The 21,690-nt window shown below is 44.9% G+C and overlaps 1 protein-coding gene and 1 pseudogene across 1 annotated transcript in view; one reads left to right on the forward strand and one right to left on the reverse strand.

Annotated features, from left to right (window-relative positions):
- The window catches only part of EPG5 (ectopic P-granules 5 autophagy tethering factor), a 682,187-nt gene that overhangs the window by 424,395 nt on the left and 236,102 nt on the right, over window positions 1-21,690 (reverse strand). The window contains exons 22-23 of the mRNA XM_086960335.1: window positions 20,356-20,522; window positions 16,801-17,028 (exon numbers count right to left, since the gene is read on the reverse strand). Coding sequence (XP_086816461.1) covers window positions 16,801-17,028; window positions 20,356-20,522 — 395 coding nt within the window. The remainder of the gene's footprint in view (window positions 1-16,800; window positions 17,029-20,355; window positions 20,523-21,690) is intronic.
- Window positions 9,600-10,786, forward strand: LOC147726242 (uncharacterized; annotated as a pseudogene).

A 21,690-nucleotide genomic window follows, 5' to 3' on the forward strand; every position in this document is an offset into this window, starting at 1 on the left:
CTCTCTCTGGGGCCCCCAGCCCCCATCTTTGTCAGGGTCCTGAGCAGTGCTCGGTGCTGCCTCCTGCTCTCTCTCTGGGGCCCCCACCCCCTGTCCTTGTCAGGGTCCCGAGCAGTGCTCTGTGTTGCCTCCTCTCTCCCTGGGGCCCCCAGCCCCCGTCAGGGTTCCGAGCAGGGCTCGGTACTGCCTCCTGCTCTCTCTCTGGGGCCCCCAGCCCCCGTCCTTGTCAGGGTCCCGAGCAGTGCTCGGTGCTGCCTCCTGCTCTCTCTCTGGGGCCCCCAGCCCCCATCCTTGTCAGGGTTCCGAGGAGTGCTCTGTGCTGCCTCCTCTCTCTCTGGGGCCCCAGTCCCGGTCCTTGTCAGGGTCCTGAGCAGTGCTCTGTGCTGCCTCCTCTCTCTCTGGGGCCCCCAGGCCCTGACCTTGTCAGGGTCCCAAGCAGTGCTCTGTGCTGCCTCCTCTCTCTCTGGGCCCCCAGCCCCCGTCCTGTCAGGATCCTGAGAAGTGCTCTGTGTTGCCTCCTGCTCTCTTGGGCCCCCACACCATCCGCATTCCGGGCGTGGCACCTCTGACTGAATAATGTATGTTGATACTTTGTTTCTCTTCAGTCAGAGGGAGGAGGCGAGGGGCTCAGAGGAGGCTGCAGACAGCCTGCACCTGCTTTAGAGGGAGAGAGGCTTGCTTAAGCGCAAGCCTCTCTCACAGCTCTCACTGAAGAGCTGGGGGGGGGGGGGGGGGGGCAGGGCCCCCTTCATTTAATGAAGAGAGTGCGCCCCCCGCGTTTGTTACGCCCCTGTTTGTAGGAGCAGCGCCGGGCTGTGTTCACCCCTCCCACGACAATGAAATCTCAGCGGTAGACAGCAAAGTTCAAAGTAGCTGTGCAGCTGGAGGTAGATGTCTGCTCACAGCAGGCGCGCAACACCCATTGGGCTCACCGGGCTTCAGCCCACCCCTCCCCCCATTGTTTGTGTCAGCCCGGGCTGAGACAGGTTCGTGGGCTGGCGAAGTCTTTAATTGCAGCCGCACCCAAGTACTTCACAGGTCATTAAAAGACTGTGCACTTGTAAATGAGGCTTTTGTTGTGTTTTCATCCCTTTTTACAGCCGCTCTGGTTACGGTTGGAAGAATTAGCCTCCCCCCCAAAATCTTTTTCAGCCCCCCCACCCCCCGAAATTTACCTCTAGTTGCCCGCCTGGCTCACAGCGCAGATCACTCTGGCACTCCAGGGAGTACCTGGTGCTTTATCTTCAGTGTGACAACAACATTCCGGCAGGAGATTGTTCTTTGGCATGGTGGTCGACGGGCGCTATATTTGTCACACAGTGCCTTAAAGCAACAACCTCAATTCATCACGAGCCTGCCCAGGGGCACCTCTCAGATCACTTGGTTTTCAGGACTGGCTCTAAACCAATGCCATATGTTGGCAGTGCCATGGTGATTCGGTTCACTTTTGGGCACACAGGCCACATCAGCGTGTGCATATCTCAGGTTTGGTCAGGCCTACATAGGGCACATCTCCAGGTGCCACAGTAGCTACAATGGGGACAAATGACGAAGATTGCGCTGCCTGATCCAACAGCACCACAATTCCCTCAGCGCAGTTGTTTAGAGAGTCTTTATTGGATGGACCTTATGCCCTGCGTCATTTATGGCAGTCCCTGCTACAATCAGCTCCTCCTGCAGGGTTGGCACTTCCTTCCCTCACTCATAGATCGATGTCTTAGCACCAACGACAGCCTAGTAAATTCTGCCTTCAAATCAGACTCCACAGCATGTTCAAACATCTGTAGGAAATTGACAGTCAATGCAACACCAACCCTGGCTGATTAGCAGTTCCTGTGTACTCGGTGGAGTATCCCCCTCCTCGGAACAAGCGTATTGGGTCTTGGGCTCCCATCTTCATATCAATTTCGCAGGCAGAGGATGTATATTCCAGGTCTGCTTCCTTGAAACCGGTTTGGGTGGATTCCTCTTTCATGTGTCCTGGCTTGTCCGCATCTCAACCCTGACCTTTGTCTGCAATAATGCTCTGCCAAGTAGTCTACCAGAGAATTACAAAGACTTGTAAGCAGGCTGCACTCAGCTATTTAGTGACAAGAACGGCTTCCCCTTCAAATGACTCGTTACCCTAATGATAGATACTGCAGGCCTCACAGTGCATCCCCTGCCATCTAAGTAACAGCAGCTCCAAACACAGGTTTTTAAAGCCCGATATATCAAGGAAAAGGTCCTGGCACTTCTAAAGAAAGCCTGTCTTATTTTCTCTCAGTAGTGTCTGAAGTTCACCCCTCCCATCAAGGAGATGACATAAATACACATATGCTGTCTGGGGAAAGCAACCACTCCTCTATCTCGTTCTCTGGTCCAAAATGGACCTCAAATGCCTGTATGACTCATGCACAGAATTCTATTAATTTTAGCACACACGCACATGTACAACACCCAGGATGTCGGCTTTCAGGATTTGGGGTTCATTAACCCACAGATAATTAGGCCAGTCACTATTGATGGAGCAGGGTTTCGCAAAAATGAATCCTGCTTGAATTAATACCCCCATAATATGTACTACGAGTAAGTAGATGTAGTAAAACTAATGTACACTAACAAACATAAGGGAACTGCTTTGCGCATGCCTGAACTAACCCGTAATTACACAGTATTGTAATAACTTTTGTGCTTTGGGAGAAACAAAGAAGTTGCACAAATATGCCGCATGTGCATAAGTATTTTTCATGTTGCATCCTGCTTTAAAAGTAATTATTAATGCCACTTTTGCACTAAGCTTATCATATAATATTAATGGGGAATAGTGTGAAATGGGTGGTAAACAGTGAAGGTTTCATTATTATATAATTAATAAATGTTCGTTTTTATCTACTTTAGTGTGCTGGATGGAGCCTCCATCTTCTTAACTTGTCCAATGTGGTAGGGGGACGCTTCAATGAGTGATTCCGTTCTGACATGAGGCAAGCACGATGCGCTGAGCACCACAGATGACATGAAAGAGTGAATGCCAGAGTATAAGACGACTGCCAACTACTGTACCCCAGCGTGGAACCAGAGATGTACTCTGCAAAGATGTTAATATATGAAAGAACGCTATAAAATTGTATCTTGTATGGGGAACGTGAGAGCAAACTGAAATTCAGACCATGGGAACACATTTTCACAATGAAGTTGTTGAATAAAAGGTGAAATCATGGTGGTGTGACAATGCCACTTCTCAAGCCCACCAATCACTGTACAAGTTCGATGATAGTTTGCAACATGTCAATTTTAGGGTATACCTGGAGTGCATTTAGGGGTGTGGTTTTGAGCTTAGGCTGACAGAAAAGAAGAGGGGAGATGCGTCGCTGACCGTCGGTTTTGCAGAGAGGCCTAGCTGTTCCTGACCTCTCCTGTTCCTGTTGTTATATCCTTTGTTCCCTGATTCTGATTCCGGGAACCCCCACCATTTCCTAGGCCAAGGGGGTGGTTTTCCTACAAATCAATAGGTATGTATTTAGCCTGAATCATTTTCAGATTCAAAATATTGATGTATTTGTCTCAGAAACTTTGTCTTTTCACCTATCTACTCCGTCAACGATTTATTGCTATGTATTGTTTAGATGAAACTATTGTCTCTTCATCTATCCCTCCGTTAGGTATATTAAGTTTGGCATAAAAATTTGCTGACACTTTTGTCTCACTCTATCCACTCCTTCATTGCATAAAGTGATTGTTTAATTGGGATGAGTTGTTAAAAAAAAAAAAAAATATATATATATATATATATATATATATATATATATTAGCAGCCTGTCCCGACCTTGTCCGGGAGCAACAGGCTTCCCCGCCCCCCGCCCTCTCCGACATTGTCCAGCAGCCCGGGCCCCCGCCCCGCCTGTCCCCCGCCTGCCCCGACCCCCGCCTGCCCCGACATGGGTCCCCTTACCTCAGCCACCGCTCCTCCCGCCTGTCCGCTGCTGATATACTGCTTTAAATATGTCTGTTCTTCTTTGCAGAGGTGTACAGCTGACCAATCCGTTCTACAGAGTGTACATTGGCTGGGAAAGCTTACATCATAGCTAATCTTTTTGGCTTAGAGGTGTGTTAATGATTGCTGTTTCACCATAAAAACACGGGATCATTCTCTTTTCTCCTGCAGCCCGGGCCCCCGCCCAGCCCGTTCCCCGCCTGCCCCGACATGGGTCCCCTTACCTCAGCCGCCGCTCCTCCCGCCTTTCCGCTGCTTCTCACGTCACCGCTCCTCCCCCGCGCAATGTCCGCCGCTCCATTACCTCAGCCGCCACTCCTCCAGCCTGTCTGCTGCTCGCACCGCCGATGGCCTGTCCACTGCTCCTCGCGTCACCACTCCTCCCCCGCGCCATGTCCGCCGCTCCTCATCGCGCTCCTGGACGCCGCTCCTCCCCGCGCTCCTGACGTGAGCACGCACGTCGCGGCCGGCGCTACTTCGGAGGGACTACTTTTTTTTTTTACTGTAAATTTTTTAAATAACGTTTTTTTTTTTAAATTTAGATAGCCTATAGCCATCTACACACCCTGACGATTCCAACGGTGTATCGGGTGTGTGGATTGGCGCTGTGGTTCCCGAGTTTACCCGCCTCAAAGGCTGAAAGTTCTTCCTTTATTATAGTAGTATAGATATATATATATATATATGTTTCTTCGTGAGATTCAGTGTTTGTAATCTGTGACCAAATGCAACTGAGCATTAACCCACCATAATTTGAGATAAAAATAAATTATTAACTTCAATGAGAGTCTGTGATTATTTTATTGACTAAATGATTTGTCATCATTGCCGTCAACTATTTAACTAATTGGTCCATCGACCAAGTAGAAGGAAAGTAGGTGTTGAAGGTTAGTTATTAAAAGAAGTCTAATTTGAATCAATAAAGAGAAAGAATAGTTGGAACGTATAAATTGACCCCAGGGCATCAGGGATTTTGGGTTAATGAGTATGGGCCATTGTGTTATGATGTTATTGATTATTGATCCCTGATCAATTTTTGGTATTGGCGCTGGATCACTATGATTCACCATGCATGATATGCTGCCACCACAGATCTCAAGGCAAAAAAATCATGAGAGTGATAGTAGTCCTCTGTCACTATGAAGGTGTGACCCTCCTGGTTAAGGACAAGACCTACAACATATCATTGTGAAAGATAGTGGATAGGTCATCAAGCGCAAATGAAATTAGAGTGTGGCACGACCAACAATCTTGAAATGAATTTTCAAAAAACATTGTGGATAAGTCAAATATTTGAAAATGAACTAAAACAAAACATATGATATTCTCAAGATACATATGATTGACTTTATTGAAGCTAAACAACTAAGCTACATTTAAATGAGTGAAGAAACCCCCCGGTTTCAAGTTAAATGAGCGCATCCTTAGTGATTTGTATATCACATATTCTCCAATTACATAAGGCACTGCTAGGCACAGTGTGACAAGGATAGCGCCGTCCTCAACCAATCAAAAAAACTATTCTTAATCGAGCGAGTGCACGGAGATAACAGCCACTGTATTCTTGGTCAGTCCTTGGTGGTCGTCCCCCGTTTCAGATTAAGTCGGATGGGGGGTCGCTCCTTCCGCGTGAAAGCTGCAACCCTCTGGAATGCGCTCCCCTTGGAAATCCGCTTCTCGAACGACCTAATATCTTTTCGTAGGGCTTTGAAAACCTTCCTGTTTTAAATGTTCCTTGTTTTTACTGTTCTGCTTTTTTGTTACTGGACTTAGTGTTGTGTTGTGTTTTCCTTTCCCTGCGCCAGGACGCTCCTTCGCTGGAGCAGCTGTGCGCATTAAAATGCAAATAACATAACTGTATTCTGACGACCAACAATCAAACCATGATAACATGTGCATTCAGTTCAGGCACACTGGGCAAAGGACCTTCCCATCCAACACCTTTAGATGTGGATCATCCATGAAAAACTGGAGGAATGACAGTGTGCGAAATTAAACTTGGGACCTTCTGAGAATCTATAAAGGTTCACTCCACAGAACAAGGAGGATGGGTGGTGATCCATTATTTGAAGGTGGGTTGAATATCCACCAGAAAGAGCAATACCAAACTTGTCTTTTTGATATAATCTTCTAACTGCAAATTCCCCACCAGTCTTACAGATACAAAAGAAGTACCTACCAAAACCTGGAGGGTCTGAGGTGTGGACTTACACGAGGAATTTCTGCAGAGGCGAGCAGTCCAACTGTCCATCCCTGCGCATTTGATTGTTAAGGCAGTAATGCCTAATGACTTTACGTGTGGATATCCATGTCGCAGCCTGTCAGATGTCTAGCAATGTCCCATCTCTCACAAATGCTGTTGTGGCAGCCTTGGCTCTGGTGGAATGGGACAGAAAAGCCCTCAGGAGGCTCGTTTTTGGTCGGTGAAAAGTCTGTTTTTATGCACAGGACAAACCACCCCAACAGGTACACCTCTGAACCGGCCTTCCTTACTTAGCACTGGTAAACAGCTGGTCATCCACCCAATGCTCTTTCATGTATTTGAAGTTAAAGTTAAGAACTCTTTTTGTGCCCAAACTGTGGACCCCCTTCTTGGTAGAGGGATGAGGCAAACTGAAAAAAGACGAGAGAGTGATTGAGTGTCTACCTGAAAAAACGATATCACTTTAGGTTGAAAGGAAGTGCGTGTTATCAGGGGAAAATGTGGCATACAAATGCTGCACTTGAAACACCTGCAGCTAGATAACGCAGTGGGCAGAAGTCATTTGCAATGAGAATGATTTCCCAATACTGAATCTTTAAATCAAACAATAAATATCAGCGAGCACATTATAAGTGTACTCATTATATTAGTGCTAAGGTCGGCATGATAACCTCCATCTGCAGAATATGGAGTGCAGGTGATAGAGCATGAGGTGTGATTCAGTTGATATGGCTGCTCAGGGAAGCGCGTTCCTTCATCCTTCATCGCTCTTCCCTCCAGAAAGTCACAGAAGAATTACTGGTCTCGGTTCTGTCGCCTGGATATACGCCTTCCTTTGCTGTCCTTCTCAGAACATCCAAACAAGTCTTAAGACAAGTAATAATGGTAGTGGAATGACAGATAAAGGGTGCTACAGGAATACATTCCCTGCACTCTAAGCCAACTATAAAAATGCAGACAATAGGAAAGCAGACTGGCAGGTAAATTCATCTCACATTCAAAGGCTATGTCAGCCTTAGAAGGACACTAGTGTCTTTGCCTAAAGGGGGAAGTAAGAGCATTAGATACTGCAAAGATTCATCGAAGGGAACAAGTAAAGGATGATGTGGTTTGTAACTCTGATGACCCGTTGCCCCAATCAACATGGAGCTGATGAAAGAATTACTGTATACTCTGATTATGCTTATGTCACCACAGCAACACATTCCAGCATCTTGAGATGGAAAAGGTGTGGATTTCTTAAAACAGATGGCACGCCTGTGATGCACAAACAGTTACTTGAAGAACTAATAGAATCATTGACATTGCCTACAGAAGTAGCTGTAGTAATAGGTGCTGCACACACGTATGGCCAAGATTTCGTGTCCAGGGGAAATGCCATGGCAGATTGGGTTGCAAAAGAAGCAGCCAGAGGGCCCGACCTGTACAATCTCTATCCCCAGCTCAAAATGACTGTGCCCCCATTCTGCTTGCCCAAGATGCACCCTCAACAGTGCAGGAAGGTACACAAAATACAGTTGATGACACAAGTGAGTCACAACTCTCAGATACCCTTGACCCAACTCTTCCATACACCATCGATGATACATAGCAGTATGATCTCATTGCACATCTGCACCTTCGAGAGATACAGGAAAGTGCCCCACCTGAAGAAAAAGAGTTGTGGAAGAAGAGGGGAGTACAACTGGATGTTTCAGATTTTATTTTCAGACAGACATTGACAGAGAAGCCTGTCATGCCACAGGCTCTTTTGCAAATAGCATTCACTCAGTTGCACCTTCCTACACATGTCCCTCGTGATATCATGTCCACAACTTTGCAGACAGGGTGGTTCAACCCCAATGCATATGAGTATATACAACTCTTTGTTCATCAATGCCTCATTTGTCAACAGTATTCCCCTAATCCAGCTATGAAAACAGTTGCATCAACAATACCAAGGCCCAAGGGTCCTTTTAGAGAGCTCCTCATTGACTATGTAGACATGATTGACAGATGCCAGAATTACCGATAACTCATTGTAGTAGTGTGTCCTTTCTCACGGTGGATTGAAGCTGGACCATGTGTCCATTGTGACGCAAAGGCTGCAGCCACCTTCCTGCTTCGTGAGGTCATATGTCGCTGGGGATTACTGGATGCCAGTCGCAGTGACTCGCAGTGACAGTAGCAGCCATTTTTCAAACACCATTTTTTACACAATTGCCACAATGTTAGGAGAAAAACATAAGTTGACTTCAGCCTATCACCCCCAAAGAAATGGTATTTGTGTGCGCCTCAACGGCCTGCTCAAAGCCAATATCAGTAAGATAAGTGCCCAATTGGAAAGAAATTCCAAAACCTTCCCATTGCGCTGTTTACAATTAAAAAACACTCCCAGTTCTGATCACCTCACACCTCACCAGCTTGTCACTGACAGATCAATGAATGTGGTTGTTCTCTCCACCAGACCTAAACCAGACGCTGAACTTTCTTCTGAGATTGTAAAAGCTGAATTGTTTGTTCATGTATGTGCCCTAATGCTGGATTCAAGTTCTTTTCCATTCAGATATCAAAGACAAAGAACAAGGGTTCTACTTCTAATGAACTTCCACCTATCTGTCTTGGGACACACATCTTTGTAAATGAAGCAGTCCGGAAGTGGAGAGACCTCAAATTCAACGGACACTTGCAAATGAACCCTTCACCCACAGCTGTCCGAATAGCCAAAAAGGAATGGATTGATCGAAGCCACGTGAGGATCGAACCAGCACCGTCCAAGATCTGAACATTGACCGAGAGGAGGGCATCATGTTTCCACTGACTATCCAAGAACATGAGCATGGAGATTGTATGATGGTCGATGGACTGAGACGCAGCAACAGACCCACCTCCCATGTCAAGTTTTCACTGAAAAAGATATGTACTGTCGCCATTATTTTCTTTGTTATGTTTGTTGCTGCAATAGCTGTATTCCACTGGATTACGGTGCGTTCAGAGAGAGAGAGAGAGAGAGGTGCGACTAGCAATATCAGAGTTACCACGACCACAGGGCACCCCATGTCCAAGACACTTCCTGGTAACAAGCAAACTGGGATAAGTGCCAGCAGAAGCTATGACACCCCTGTGCCCACCTTGACACCTTCCACACCCCCTGTAGACCCCACAGAATGGGACATGGTACTTGATACTACCTTGAATACCCCTCTGCCAGTTACTCCTAAACGTTCCCGCCAAAATAAAAGAAGTCACGAGAAAGTGCTAGTCAGATATACTTCACGCACCCAACGTAAGAAAGAACAGGCTGCGCAAATTTCAGACTGGGTCAGTAATCTCCAAAACACAGTTGTTTACACCTTCGACCAGCACTCTATGTCTGATTTCCACTCCCAGAGCCCTAGTAAGACAGCAGAGGATAATGGGATTCACAACGCTCTAACAGACAACATGTGGTACAGGGACATGAGGGAGATTGGAAGAAAGGTCACAAATGAGTCCTGCTTTGTATGTTCACACATTCCTCATGCTGTAGGCGCAGATAAATTGCTCTTTCCCAAAGAAGTACCACCGCCCACCGCCAAATGTCTCCTACACCTGTTTCTTTGCCGCATACATGGTCAGATACAGCTCCAGTCAGCCAAAATAGATGATGCATTTGTAAACTCTACAGAGTGGGATGACCCGTATGTTACATTCACAGTTGTCACTAGACCATTGGAGTTTGAAAGGAGAATGGAGGTTTACCGTGATATGAAAGTGCCTGCCAACATAATACAGGTTTGGGAATATCACTTTAAGATACTATGATACTTCACCTTCCCAACGCCCCCATCGAAATGCCACTCACCCAAACATCAACAAGCCAACCATACCAGTGAGACATGCCCCTGTCAGTGGAGACCAACTCTGCGCCTGAAGGCCAATATTTATTTCAAAAGTGGAATGGCCCACATGACTTGATATGTAAGGCAGCCTCCTTAGGTAGCCCAAATGTAGGACAAGAGCACAAACACAATATCAATCAGGATATTGGGAGGGAGTGTGCTGAGATATGGGCACAGGAAATTAGAAGATACACTTTCAATGAGGGTACAACATACAAACCAAAAAGAGCAAAAAAGCTAAAGTCTCCTCTCCTTTGCTTCCTAGGTAATGGAACAGTTCCTGTGGGTCGAAATACTAATTGCAGCGACACTATTTTTAATTCGGACCTTCAGTACGGCACCTCCAGCCTCATGGACATCTATTGGGCCTGCGGAGAGTACATCTACCTGCAGCTGCCTCCCCACTGGCAAGGACTCTGTTCCATCGTCACAATGCATGAACTGCATCTGGTTGTTCCAGCAGCGAACATTACCCACATTCATACCCACCCGATGACAGGTGATGTCACCCTACTCCACCACCAGAAAAGGGAAGTCAAGAAGTATTTCTCAGATGGCCCATTTCACGAGATTCCACAAGATTTCCGCCTTTTCAACGATGCTGAACTTTTCTTTGGGGGCGTTATCCCCCTGTTCCAGACCAAAGTCAATGCCCGCTGGCTGCAATTCAGAAGATATGAACTAATGGAGCTTGTCAACAACACCCGTGATGGGTTCAACACTGTGAAAGAAGAACTACGACCTCTGTGACTTATGATTCTGGAACACAGATACGTTCTAGACCAGTTAACGGCGATGAATGGTGGTGTTTGTGACAAGGTGGGCAAGTCCTGCTGTACTTTCATATTGGCCAATGATGCAGACAATGGAACACTTACAAAGGCCATTAAGGACTTTGACAATTTGGGAAGACAGATGCATGAGGAGGGAGGTGCACAAGCAGACCTTTTATCTAATTGGTTCAATTTGGACTGGAAGGCTTCATGGCTGTCTGCAGGACTAACATTTTTAATGCTAATCTTTAGTGTGTTGTTGCTGTTGTGTTTCGGGACACAGATATTGCTGCATTGTGTTAAGAGATTCAGCTCTAAGGTAGTTGGGATGAATTATGCTGACTCAGGTGTATACACAGGAATACGCACGGGACACGGGGACGAGGAAGAAGTAGCAATGTTAAATATAGTAGAACTTACCATCCCTGACTCTCGCACATTACCGGTTCCTCTGGATAGTAACTACCAGGCCCAGGTGAATAGTAGCAAAAGAGGGGGGTTTCCTTTCTGTGGTTATTTCTTAAACATTGTACTATATATTCACTCGATAGAATAAGACACCTGTGAGACAATTTTACATTAAATTACAGTTTCCTCAAAACCGCATATACCTTACGACAAAAGGGTTGTATCAAAAAAGTCACATTTATTAAAAAGACACAAATATAAGTATTCAAGAGTGCAAACACTTTCATATAAACATTATTATGTCAGAAAACACATGTATATTTTACATACGAATATTACAATATAAAATCATATAAAGGTGATTAAAAACTGTTGTCGACGCGTTTCGGTGCTTGATTGGGTACAACACCTTCCTCAGGACTAATGGTTAAAAACTTCATAAATCTAGAAGAAATATATGTGACATAAAATTAATACAAGGTATATGGGAATTTTGTTTTTACAGAAACATTTAGGTCTCACTAAGTACAGGGTCGTAACTATTGGTGATTAAAGTATCTTACTCTTTAAAGCATTTTCAATGTGCTGTACCAGTCTTGATCCTGGAGTGGAAACTTCCTTTAATTTGTTTATACACTTCAGTTCGACAATCTAGGAAATCTGAAGTAACAGTGATATTTAGTTTTTCACGATGAACTCTATGTGATGCAAATATTATTGTTTCACATACGCCAATGCTTACTTGGTAGCGATGTGCAGAGTCTCAGTTTTTAGATGATTATTCCTTCAGGCCCCTGCATTCCGTTTAGGTCGCCTTCTGGTTATCTGGAGCCGCTTACAGATGTAGGTTCCAAATTCGGAATTTGGAACCTACATCTGTAAGCGGCTCCAGATAACCAGCTACCAAGTAAGCATTGGCGTATGTGAAACAATAATATTTGCATCACATAGAGTTCATCGTGAAAAACTAAATATCACTGTTACTTCAGATTTCCTAGATTGTCGAACTGAAGTGTATAAACAAATTAAAGGAAGTTTCCACTCCAGGATCAAGACTGGTACAGCACATTGAAAATGCTTTAAAGAGTAAGATACTTTAATCACCAATAGTTACGACCCTGTACTTAGTGAGACCTAAATGTTTCTGTAAAAACAAAATTCCCATATACCTTGTATTAATTTTATGTCACATATATTTCTTCTAGATTTATGAAGTTTTTAACCATTAGTCCTGAGGAAGGTGTTGTACCCAATCAAGCACCGAAACGCGTCGACAACAGTTTTTAATCACCTTTATATGATTTTATATTGTAATATTCGTATGTAAAATATACATGTGTTTTCTGACATAATAATGTTTATATGAAAGTGTTTGCACTCTTGAATACTTATATTTGTGTCTTTTTAATAAATGTGACTTTTTTGATACAACCCTTTTGTCGTAAGGTATATGCGGTTTTGAGGAAACTGTATTTTAATGTAAAATTGTCTCACAGGTGTCTTATTCTATCGAGTGAATATATAGTACAATGTTTAAGAAATAACCACAGAAAGGAAACCCCCCTCTTTTGCTGTTTCTTTTTCCCAGTCCTTTCTGGGTCCACTTGGGAAAACTCTCTCCTGTTTTCGCTATACCCAGGTGAATAGTAGCCCACCACTTCCCTCGGCTAGAGACTTGGTACATCCTTATGAGACAATTTGTGACAAATGAGGGGGTCCACATGAGGACTTAGGAGCTGCCCTGAACAAAAGCCCCTAAAAGCCGGTCCTTCATGACTCACCATGGCCACTCCCCCGGCGCCAGCTAAATATGCGGTTCGAATGGTGTTCAATAAATTAACAAAAAGGGGGATATGAGAGAGGGACCGATTTTACCATATAAATATCCTGGGTCATTCCTATCACTTAGCCAGCATGAACCCCTGTGTAGGCCCTTCTGTTCAAAATTATAGGCATTGGTTAGATTGGCCAGAGTACATCCATTTTCTGTTAAGCAAGCACAGAAGGCATGTCTGATCAAGATTTTATTCAGCTCCACCGACTGTGAGGCTTCTCGCTGCAGTTAAGCCCCCACCCTACTGGTGTGCTAATTTCACGAACGTTAAGGTTCAAGATCCCCCTATTATTTCAACACATAATGGGCCACATCCTAAGATTGTGCATGAGAAAAGGGGAACGTCCCACCGCAGCCACGCCAAGCTGGAGTGATAGATGTGGCAACAGGACGTACAGATTGGTACATACACATATAAATAAAATCCCTTTGCGCAATAAACACTGCTTTTCTGTTGCCCAAAGCAAATTTATGACAAACTTCCAGTGTACGAGGCATGACCTTTAGTCTAGAGCATATGTGCCACAGTTACAGGAAAGGGCTGCACTTGAATGTATAGATGGGAAAAGTACGGACCAGGCCGTAAGTGACGTAGATAAGTGGCATGGGGTGGCGTGAGATGACGTTACCATAGACTTCTCACTGCCTTGAAGCATATAAAAAGGAGGTCCACAAAGACCTCTTTGAATTACTCTTCGTAAGTAAGTTCTTCCCAAGGGTTACTTGAGAGCCCTTGTACATGTACCTTACATTTGCTGCTTTATTTTATATTCTGCCATATGAAATGTTGCATTTGCTATATACTCTCTTAACCTTGCTTTTTCCTTATTACATTTGAAGTGTTTAACTTGTAATTGCAGGATTTCTCACTTATAGGCAGATGTGAGTATTCCCAGATAAAATGTACTTTGCTTTTTGAATGCCTTTTTGCCACAAATGATAAATGTGTCTTTAAGGTTTTAGACTCTTTCTCTCTAGCAGTTTAAAAGCTTGTATTCAGTAAATGCAATGCTCAGTAAATGAAATCTAATCCACGTGACTACCTGAGAATACTGACCACTGGATTCAGGACTAATGTTATTTTTATGCTTTTATATTGAAGTTTCTTGAAGTTGCATCTTCTTAATAAAACTGTTAAACTTTCAGCCTCAGTTTCCACGGCTCACATATCTGTTTTTTCTATTTTTAGAGCAAGCGTTCCAGGACACCCCGGTACAAATTAAGGTTCCCCTTGGTCCCTAGCTCACTTTCACGATCATCCCAGCGCAGGCAGTCTGAGCCGTTGCGCCCAGCCCTTTGACCTTCTGCCCCGTAATAAATCTCCCTCTAAATTTAAAGTGGGTAAGACAGGCACACTAAAAAGAAAGATGAGCCTAAAAACATTATCCAAGAGATTAAGTGTCCTATAAAAATATATTTACCTTTATAACAGTATGATGGCACAGTTCCTCCTATTCACTTACAAAGTATGGTGCTGCTAATTCAGCTGTAATTGACCTAAGATTGAAGAAATGTTACCCATCTGAACACCCAAAACTGACCTTCCTCCTTTCTGTGGTGCAGGAACTTTTACTGCTACTAGCTACAGCTCTACTGAGTTCACTATCTAGAGACCACTCAGAAAACACTCCTGCTGCCCATAGCTGTCAATAACATGGGTGCCAATATGAGGGTGGGAGCACTAAGAGATAGGCAGATATTGCCCCTCCTTCAATATATTTCAGTGTTTAGTGCGGGCCTCCATTCTCCTCCAACCCCTTCCCTCTAATGAGACAATCCTGGTGACTGACACTCACGAACTCAAGCCTACATTTTACAGGGCCTCAGTATTAGAAAATGGCAGTTTTGACAGAGTGACTGTTCAAAACTAGGCACAATGTATTGAAATGGGATTAAACTTTTAATTGCAAAATGTTTTAAGTTCTTTTAAGGTAATATGAAAGTTTACATGAGCTTACAATTAAACACCACAATATATATTAATGAACATGCCTCTTATTGCTGAACTTTGATGACATGCTATTTGTGGTGGATGGATTACCAGTGAATGGAGACTGTAACCGTTGCAAAAACTGCTATCTACATGCAGTCCATCAATCCATTCAACAATTACCTTTAGGTCAAAATTGAAAAAATTGAGAGGAAGACAAAAAGCAAGACACTAAAGCCCTCAACAAGATGTTGGTCGGTCGGTGGCTGTCGGCCTGACATCCAGGGCAGAGGTCCAAACACTGTATTACAATACCGGCAGTTGGAGTGCAGTGGTCCGGGTTGGAGGGGGTGGAGGGAGGGTGGGGGTGGACCGACGCCTCCGACTGGCTCAAGGAGCCCATCGGGGCAACGTTAGGACTGTAATTCCTACAGGCACCGACATGGGGATTATGAGGTCCCTTTCCCTCTGCCTTTACAAGGCAGATGGAAAGGGACTGTGAGGGCCTCAAGCTGGGCCCCGTCCGCCGTGAGCCACTCCTCAGTGGCCTAGGGGGCAGATGTACTGACCCCCCCCAAGCATCCATGCACTTTGTACTAGGCATCAAATGGTGCCTGGCACATAGTGCATGGATGTTTGAAAACAGACATTTTTCTACTGAGACCCTTTTCCGGGCTGGAGCACAAGTCGCAGTCGGAAAATGTATGTTTCAGACCTCCTACACAGCCGTCTCATCAAAATATGGCAGGTGGGACCGCCGACTACTTATCGGCCAGTCTCAATCACGCTTCGATAGTGGTCCGCCATCGTAATGAGGCCTTGGTGTTTGAAAATCCAAAAGGTTAGAACCATTGATTCAAAAACTTCTAGTAGAAAAAAAAGGTGACAGCAAATCACAGATACAGTTAGGGTTGGTCATAGGAAGAATTTTAAGTTAAGGGTATGGTTTAGTTCCATACATGGAGCTACAGGTAAGAGACAGAGAATAAGTAAGAATTAGTGGTTAGAAAATTTCAGTGTGGGGAAAGTGGTGTGGATACCATTAGGGTTTTCGGGAGGATGGAGGGGGAGGTTTAAGGTGTCTGTGCAGAATAACCAAGTATGATTATAGGATGGTAGTAATAGGTTCAACCTTGGGGCCTCATTACGACAGCGGGCAGACGAGCTTCCAACACCATTTCAGCGGTGTTGAGACCGCCCAACAAGTAGTCGGCGGTCCTACCCTCCATATTTTGATGAGAATGCAGTGTAGGCAGTCTGAAACATTCATTTTTCTACTGCGGTTTGTGCTCCGGCCCTGAAAAAGGCATGTTATTAAACACCCATGTACTGTGTGCTAGGCACCATGTAGTGCCTGGACGTTTGACACCGTGCAGTGGCCTACTGGGGAGCTCCAAAGTTCCTTTCCCTCAGCCTTTACATGGAGGTGGGACCGCCATGTAAAGGCTGAGGGAAAGGAACATCATAATCCCGGCGGTGCCTGTACAGGTACTGCCTCCACGGTAGGTTTTACAGTCCGACCGCCGCCCAATAGGCTCCCTCGACCACTGTGCTCTGACCGCCAGGATTGTAATCGGACGGTCGAAATGCTGCCCTGGATGTCGAGCGGACCGCCAACGACAGACTGTCGGTCCACCTGACATCGTAATGAGGGCCTAAGTTTCTCACTTTGAAGTTTAACATCTTTTTTTAAACTTACAATTTACATTTAAATCTTTTAAAAAATAACAGAAAGAAAAGAAAATAATGTATGTTTTTACATTTTGCCAAAAGAGGACGTGTCTTACACATTTATGTTAACTTCTCAGACATACTGTACCTGACAAGCTCTTTGTGCATCGCTGGTGAGGTGGTGTAAACAGGGGTATATGTCTCTTGCTCAGTTGATTCTTCTGTGACAATCGTAGTGACCTCTGGTTGCAGGGATTTACTAGCATCATGATGGAAATCGGCAATTTCTGTTAAACGTTTCTTCATCTCTTTTAGCAGGTTAACATGGGCAGGGCTATGAAAAAATCTTTTCCCAATACAACCATCTACAGGCAGTCTGCAAAACAAGTAATTTGCTTACAACAAAACTCAAATTATTCCACTAAATGTCAGAAAAAGTAATTAGAATATTAACAAGAGCAACATGTACGAAAATATTTACAAAAAAATTAAAATATTAAATCATAAGTTTCAGCATTTTCAAAAAGTGACTTCTACTGAGCATTTATTCATTACTGCCTAATACAGCAAGAGCTTTGACATAAGTGAGGAGACCATATGATGTCAAACTAATATTTATGTTATGGTTTTCGATTGAGGTACTGGTATATGAGTTGCGAAGCAGACCATTATTGGCAAGTTGCAGGGTTTTTTTTACGTTTCATTTGGAAGCATGTAGTCAATTTAATGGTGTTTTTTTAATTGTAAGGTATCCCTTCTTTCGTTTTTTTAATGAACTCATTGGGTTTTTGCCATCTGACTGTTACAGTGTATGGCAGTAGTGTTTAGTAAACGTGTGTAGAGATGCCGAAGTAGCAGCCTAACCGTTGTCCAGGACAGGGACTCCGCAAACTAAGGTAGTAGTCACAGCCTTGGCTCTGGTGGAATGAGCCCAATATCCCTCAGGGGGTTGCTACGACCAGAAATAGGTCCTGATGTTCCAGCGTTGTTCAGAGAAGATGGGCCTCTTTACACAGGGTCACGACCTCACTCCATCCTGCTTGTTGCAATACCACATGGTGGTGTGTTGTCCTTGACCACCTGGACCAGCCTTCCCTAATGGAAGGAAGAAAAGCTTTCAATGGTAAGTGAATCACTCAAATCCAAAAGGTTTATGTGAAGCTGAGACTCTGCTAGAGACCAGAGTCCTCTGATCTCCACCGATCTCAGATGGATGCCCCAGCCCAGGAGTGACACACCTGTCAACACTGTGAGCACGGGGTGGGGAAAGGGAGAGCCCTAGCCCCACTATGCCTTTCGCCCAGCCCATAGCCACTGATAGGGCGAAAGCTGGGAGCTGGGCCATGGACAGTCCCAGTGAGTGGGCAGTGGCTCTGCTGTCCTTTAAGCACTTGAGTGCCGAATCTGCCCTATTGCAAAATAGGCGAGTGCCATCGAAGGACATGTCGATAAGAGATGCCTGGACATGCCCTGAAAAGCCAGTAAACTTCGGGCAGGCATGGCGACCAAGTGTCACAGACAAAGCTGCCTAGTAAGTTGGTTGTATCCAGTCTGCAGGATATAGTGAAATTTGCTGCGTCCCTGCCATCGGCTTCGGACTCCTCCGAGACCATGGGCAACACTTGTGCAACTAAATCCAAAACTGTATGACTATATTGGTCCAAGAGGCACACAAGAGTTTAATGACTGCAGTGCAAGTCTGAATGGAAGAGAAAGTCCTCTTGCATGTGTCCAACCTCCTGAATTCCCTGTCCGGTGATCGGGTGGTGTGGTAGGAAATGCCTCTGGAAGTGGAGGCCTGGATAACCAGACTCTTTGGGCTGGGGTGCTGGGTGAGGAAAAGTGGGTTCCCAGGAGTGGGGCAGTAGAGGTAGGTAATCACGCAGTGTACAGGAAACTCTGTGCAGAGCTTGGCCCATGCCCCGAGCAGGGTATCAGTAATGGCTTCATTAAAGGGAGAAGTGGTTTAATGGAGTTTACTGAAGATTGAAGCACCTCCACCAAGACGTTGCTCTTTACTGCCACCAAGTGCAGCATTAGGTTCAGGACCTCAGCTGCCCTCCTCATCACCATGGCAAAGGAAGCCCCTGCCTCCATAGCCATACTAGGAAAGCCTAAGTCAGTATCTGGAGATGTGTCTAGACCACTGGCATTTACTCCTTAATTATACCAGTTACCCTCATGCTCTTCCAAGAGGCCGAGAGTAGTTCTCTCGGCCTCTTGGTAGAGCATGAGGATCCACCCCGTATTCCCCCCAGGGCCTATCAGTAAAGGGAGGGACAGTCTCCAACCCGGAGGGTTATGTATTGGTCAGCGCTGGAGCCTATGTAGGGTGATACAATTCCAGCTCCATATCGGAGTCAAGTACAACAATAGGATTGGTGCTGCCGAGGGCGTTGGCAGCACCGGGAATGGCACCACTGGAATGGACTCCGTGTAAAGTCACAGAATTGCGACCAGAGCCGATGCAGATCCAGGAATTGATCCAACGGACCCAACTGGTGACGAGTGGGAATCAACCAGCAGAAATCCTGTGGGGGGCGTCTGCCGAATCCATGGGGCCTGAAGGCGTTCCATAGGGGTCAGCCCACCTGTATAGAAGGTGCCCTGCTTTACTAAATTCTTTCACCTGGGCAGGGTTGCTCAGGCGCTGGGAAATTAATGGAGGCGCAAAGCGGACCTAGACTCAGGCTCTGTAGTTGAAATATTGGAGCGGGCCTACATTTGTGGCGTCATTCCCTCACCTCATCCAATGACTTGGACCGATGTGGTAAAGTCAAAGAGGGCTTTGATTATTTAGATTTCTTGGGCACTTACCCGATGATGACTTGGGATCTGACGAGGACCAATCAGAACGACTTTAATAGAGGTGCCAGGGATCGTCCTTGTGACCGGAACGTGGAACGGTGTTGTCCAGTAATACGCAACCAGAAACTTTAGGGCCCGCTCACAGACTGCCATGGGGTTAATCATTCCATATTTGAGGCAGGCCATAGAGTCGTGGATTGACTCTAGGCACCAAATGCAAACCAGGAGGGGGACTGTCACAGAATTTTGACAAAAAGTAAAAAAAGTATTCCAAAAATAGACAAAGGTAGCTCTATCTGCACTGATGGTGAGGAAAGAAAACACTGATGTCAGCACCTATTTATGCACCGTGCACATCCCTTCTTGTGCAGATGACGCAGATAACGCCAAATCGGAGTTGATCAACACTACCTACTGGCACGCAGAGGTACTGCTCAAGATTTTAAGAACGCTGTCTTATGCCTGGGGAATATTCTAAGGTAAGGAATCTGCGACTAGAGTTCTCCATCAGATAAATATATATTATAATGTATCTTAATTCCAGCATAGAATGCAGCAAAACATGCACATTTTAAAAGAGGGTATAGCTTTCCAATAAGCAACTAACCTTCAATCCACACTCAACCCTTTACCGTACCCTAAATATTTGCTTACAACATTTCAGGAAGCAGAATTGGGTACAATGGTGGTGGGGACAAATGTGTCTCCTCCCATGACTGCAGACTCACCTATCCCCATCCTCGTTGGCTCATCAAATACCAAGATTTTGCCAATGAATCTTGCTGAATTTTCTTGCTTAAATGCATCTAGTAATTCAAGGGGTGCCCAGAAGGACGTGAACAGAAGATGTAAAATGGCATCAAAATTTCAATTTGTCATAACGCAATTTTCTTACCCATATTGTGGTCCTGGGCGGTGAAGGTAAAGTAAAAAGAACTTTTGCCAAATCAGAGGCAATATCGGGTGATCAACCGGAGTAGCTAGTGCTTGGTGAGCCCATCGATAAATCATCAGCCTTTGAAGAGATGGTGCAACTGGAAGCTTCAATTGTGTCTGGGCTTTCTACATATAAAAGGAAAACTGCTTTTAATTAATATGTTTAAAAAAAGTAATATTAACTGGAACATGCTTAGGTTAAAAAAAATCAGTATCCTTGTTTGCATGTCTAACTTTTTTAAAGTCAGCTCAATTAATATTTTAAATATAAATGGGTTCATTTACAAAGGTATTTTGGCAGTAAACACACTTTTAAGACACAAAGGGCTGAATTTACAAAAGCTAAACGCAGTCAACAAAAGAATGTACATCTATTTATTTACAAAAGTATGGCACAACACTGCAGAATTATCCGTGCTCGATTTGTAAAAAAACATAAGTGCCAGGGCTCTCGTCAGGAGGCCACTGCGGCTTGCACCACCCTTTGCCCCTGCCATGCTGCCAATGAGAGTAACAACACAACTACTAGCCATCACACTCCTACAAGTTTGACAATTAGGCCTATTCCTGGAACCCAAAGCTATGAGTGGCTGGGCAGCACATTTTTAATATATATCAAATTAATAATCAACTGTTGTGGTCATCTTTAAATTAGTCAGACACCGCCACCTTGTGGCAGACTGTCACCAGCACTGGTATTGACAATTAAATGCTGGTGCCGAGCACCAGCTCAAATTGAGTCCTGAGAATTATGTACGTGTATTGCCTATGCAACTGTTGTGCGTGTGTTTGTTTATGTTGGTCAAAGTGAGGTCTCATCCAATTTGGATTTAAAAATGTAAAAGTTCACGTACTTAAATATGTTTTTTTTTTTAACTGGAAGAAGAGTGGGGCAGCTTGGCGAGTTGAGAATACTAGTCTGGAAGCAAATGGAGTGGTGGTCTGAGCAAATCTAGGGTAGGGCATCGGTACCAGACGCGCAATGCTCACAGGGCTCAAAGGGTTTCAGCGTGTGTCAGCCCGGGCTGAGGCAACTTCCCGGGCACACACACAGACAGTTTTTGATCTTATCGCTGCAGCACCAGAGTACTTAACAGGTCATTAAAGGACCATTTCCGTGTTAACGAGGCTTTGTTGTTTTTTCACCCCTTCATCTCCACTCTGCCTATTGCAAGAAGAATTACCCCACCCGAAATGTGGCTCTATTTGCGCCTCTGATGAGTACTACATCTATTTTTGAGTTAAGAGTTGGACATCTGTAGGCGGTGTTACTAGGCAATGATACTTTTTAGCG

The sequence above is a fragment of the Lissotriton vulgaris genome, chromosome 3_1 (assembly GCF_964263255.1).
Source record: "Lissotriton vulgaris chromosome 3_1, aLisVul1.2, whole genome shotgun sequence".
NCBI lineage: Eukaryota > Metazoa > Chordata > Amphibia > Caudata > Salamandridae > Lissotriton > Lissotriton vulgaris.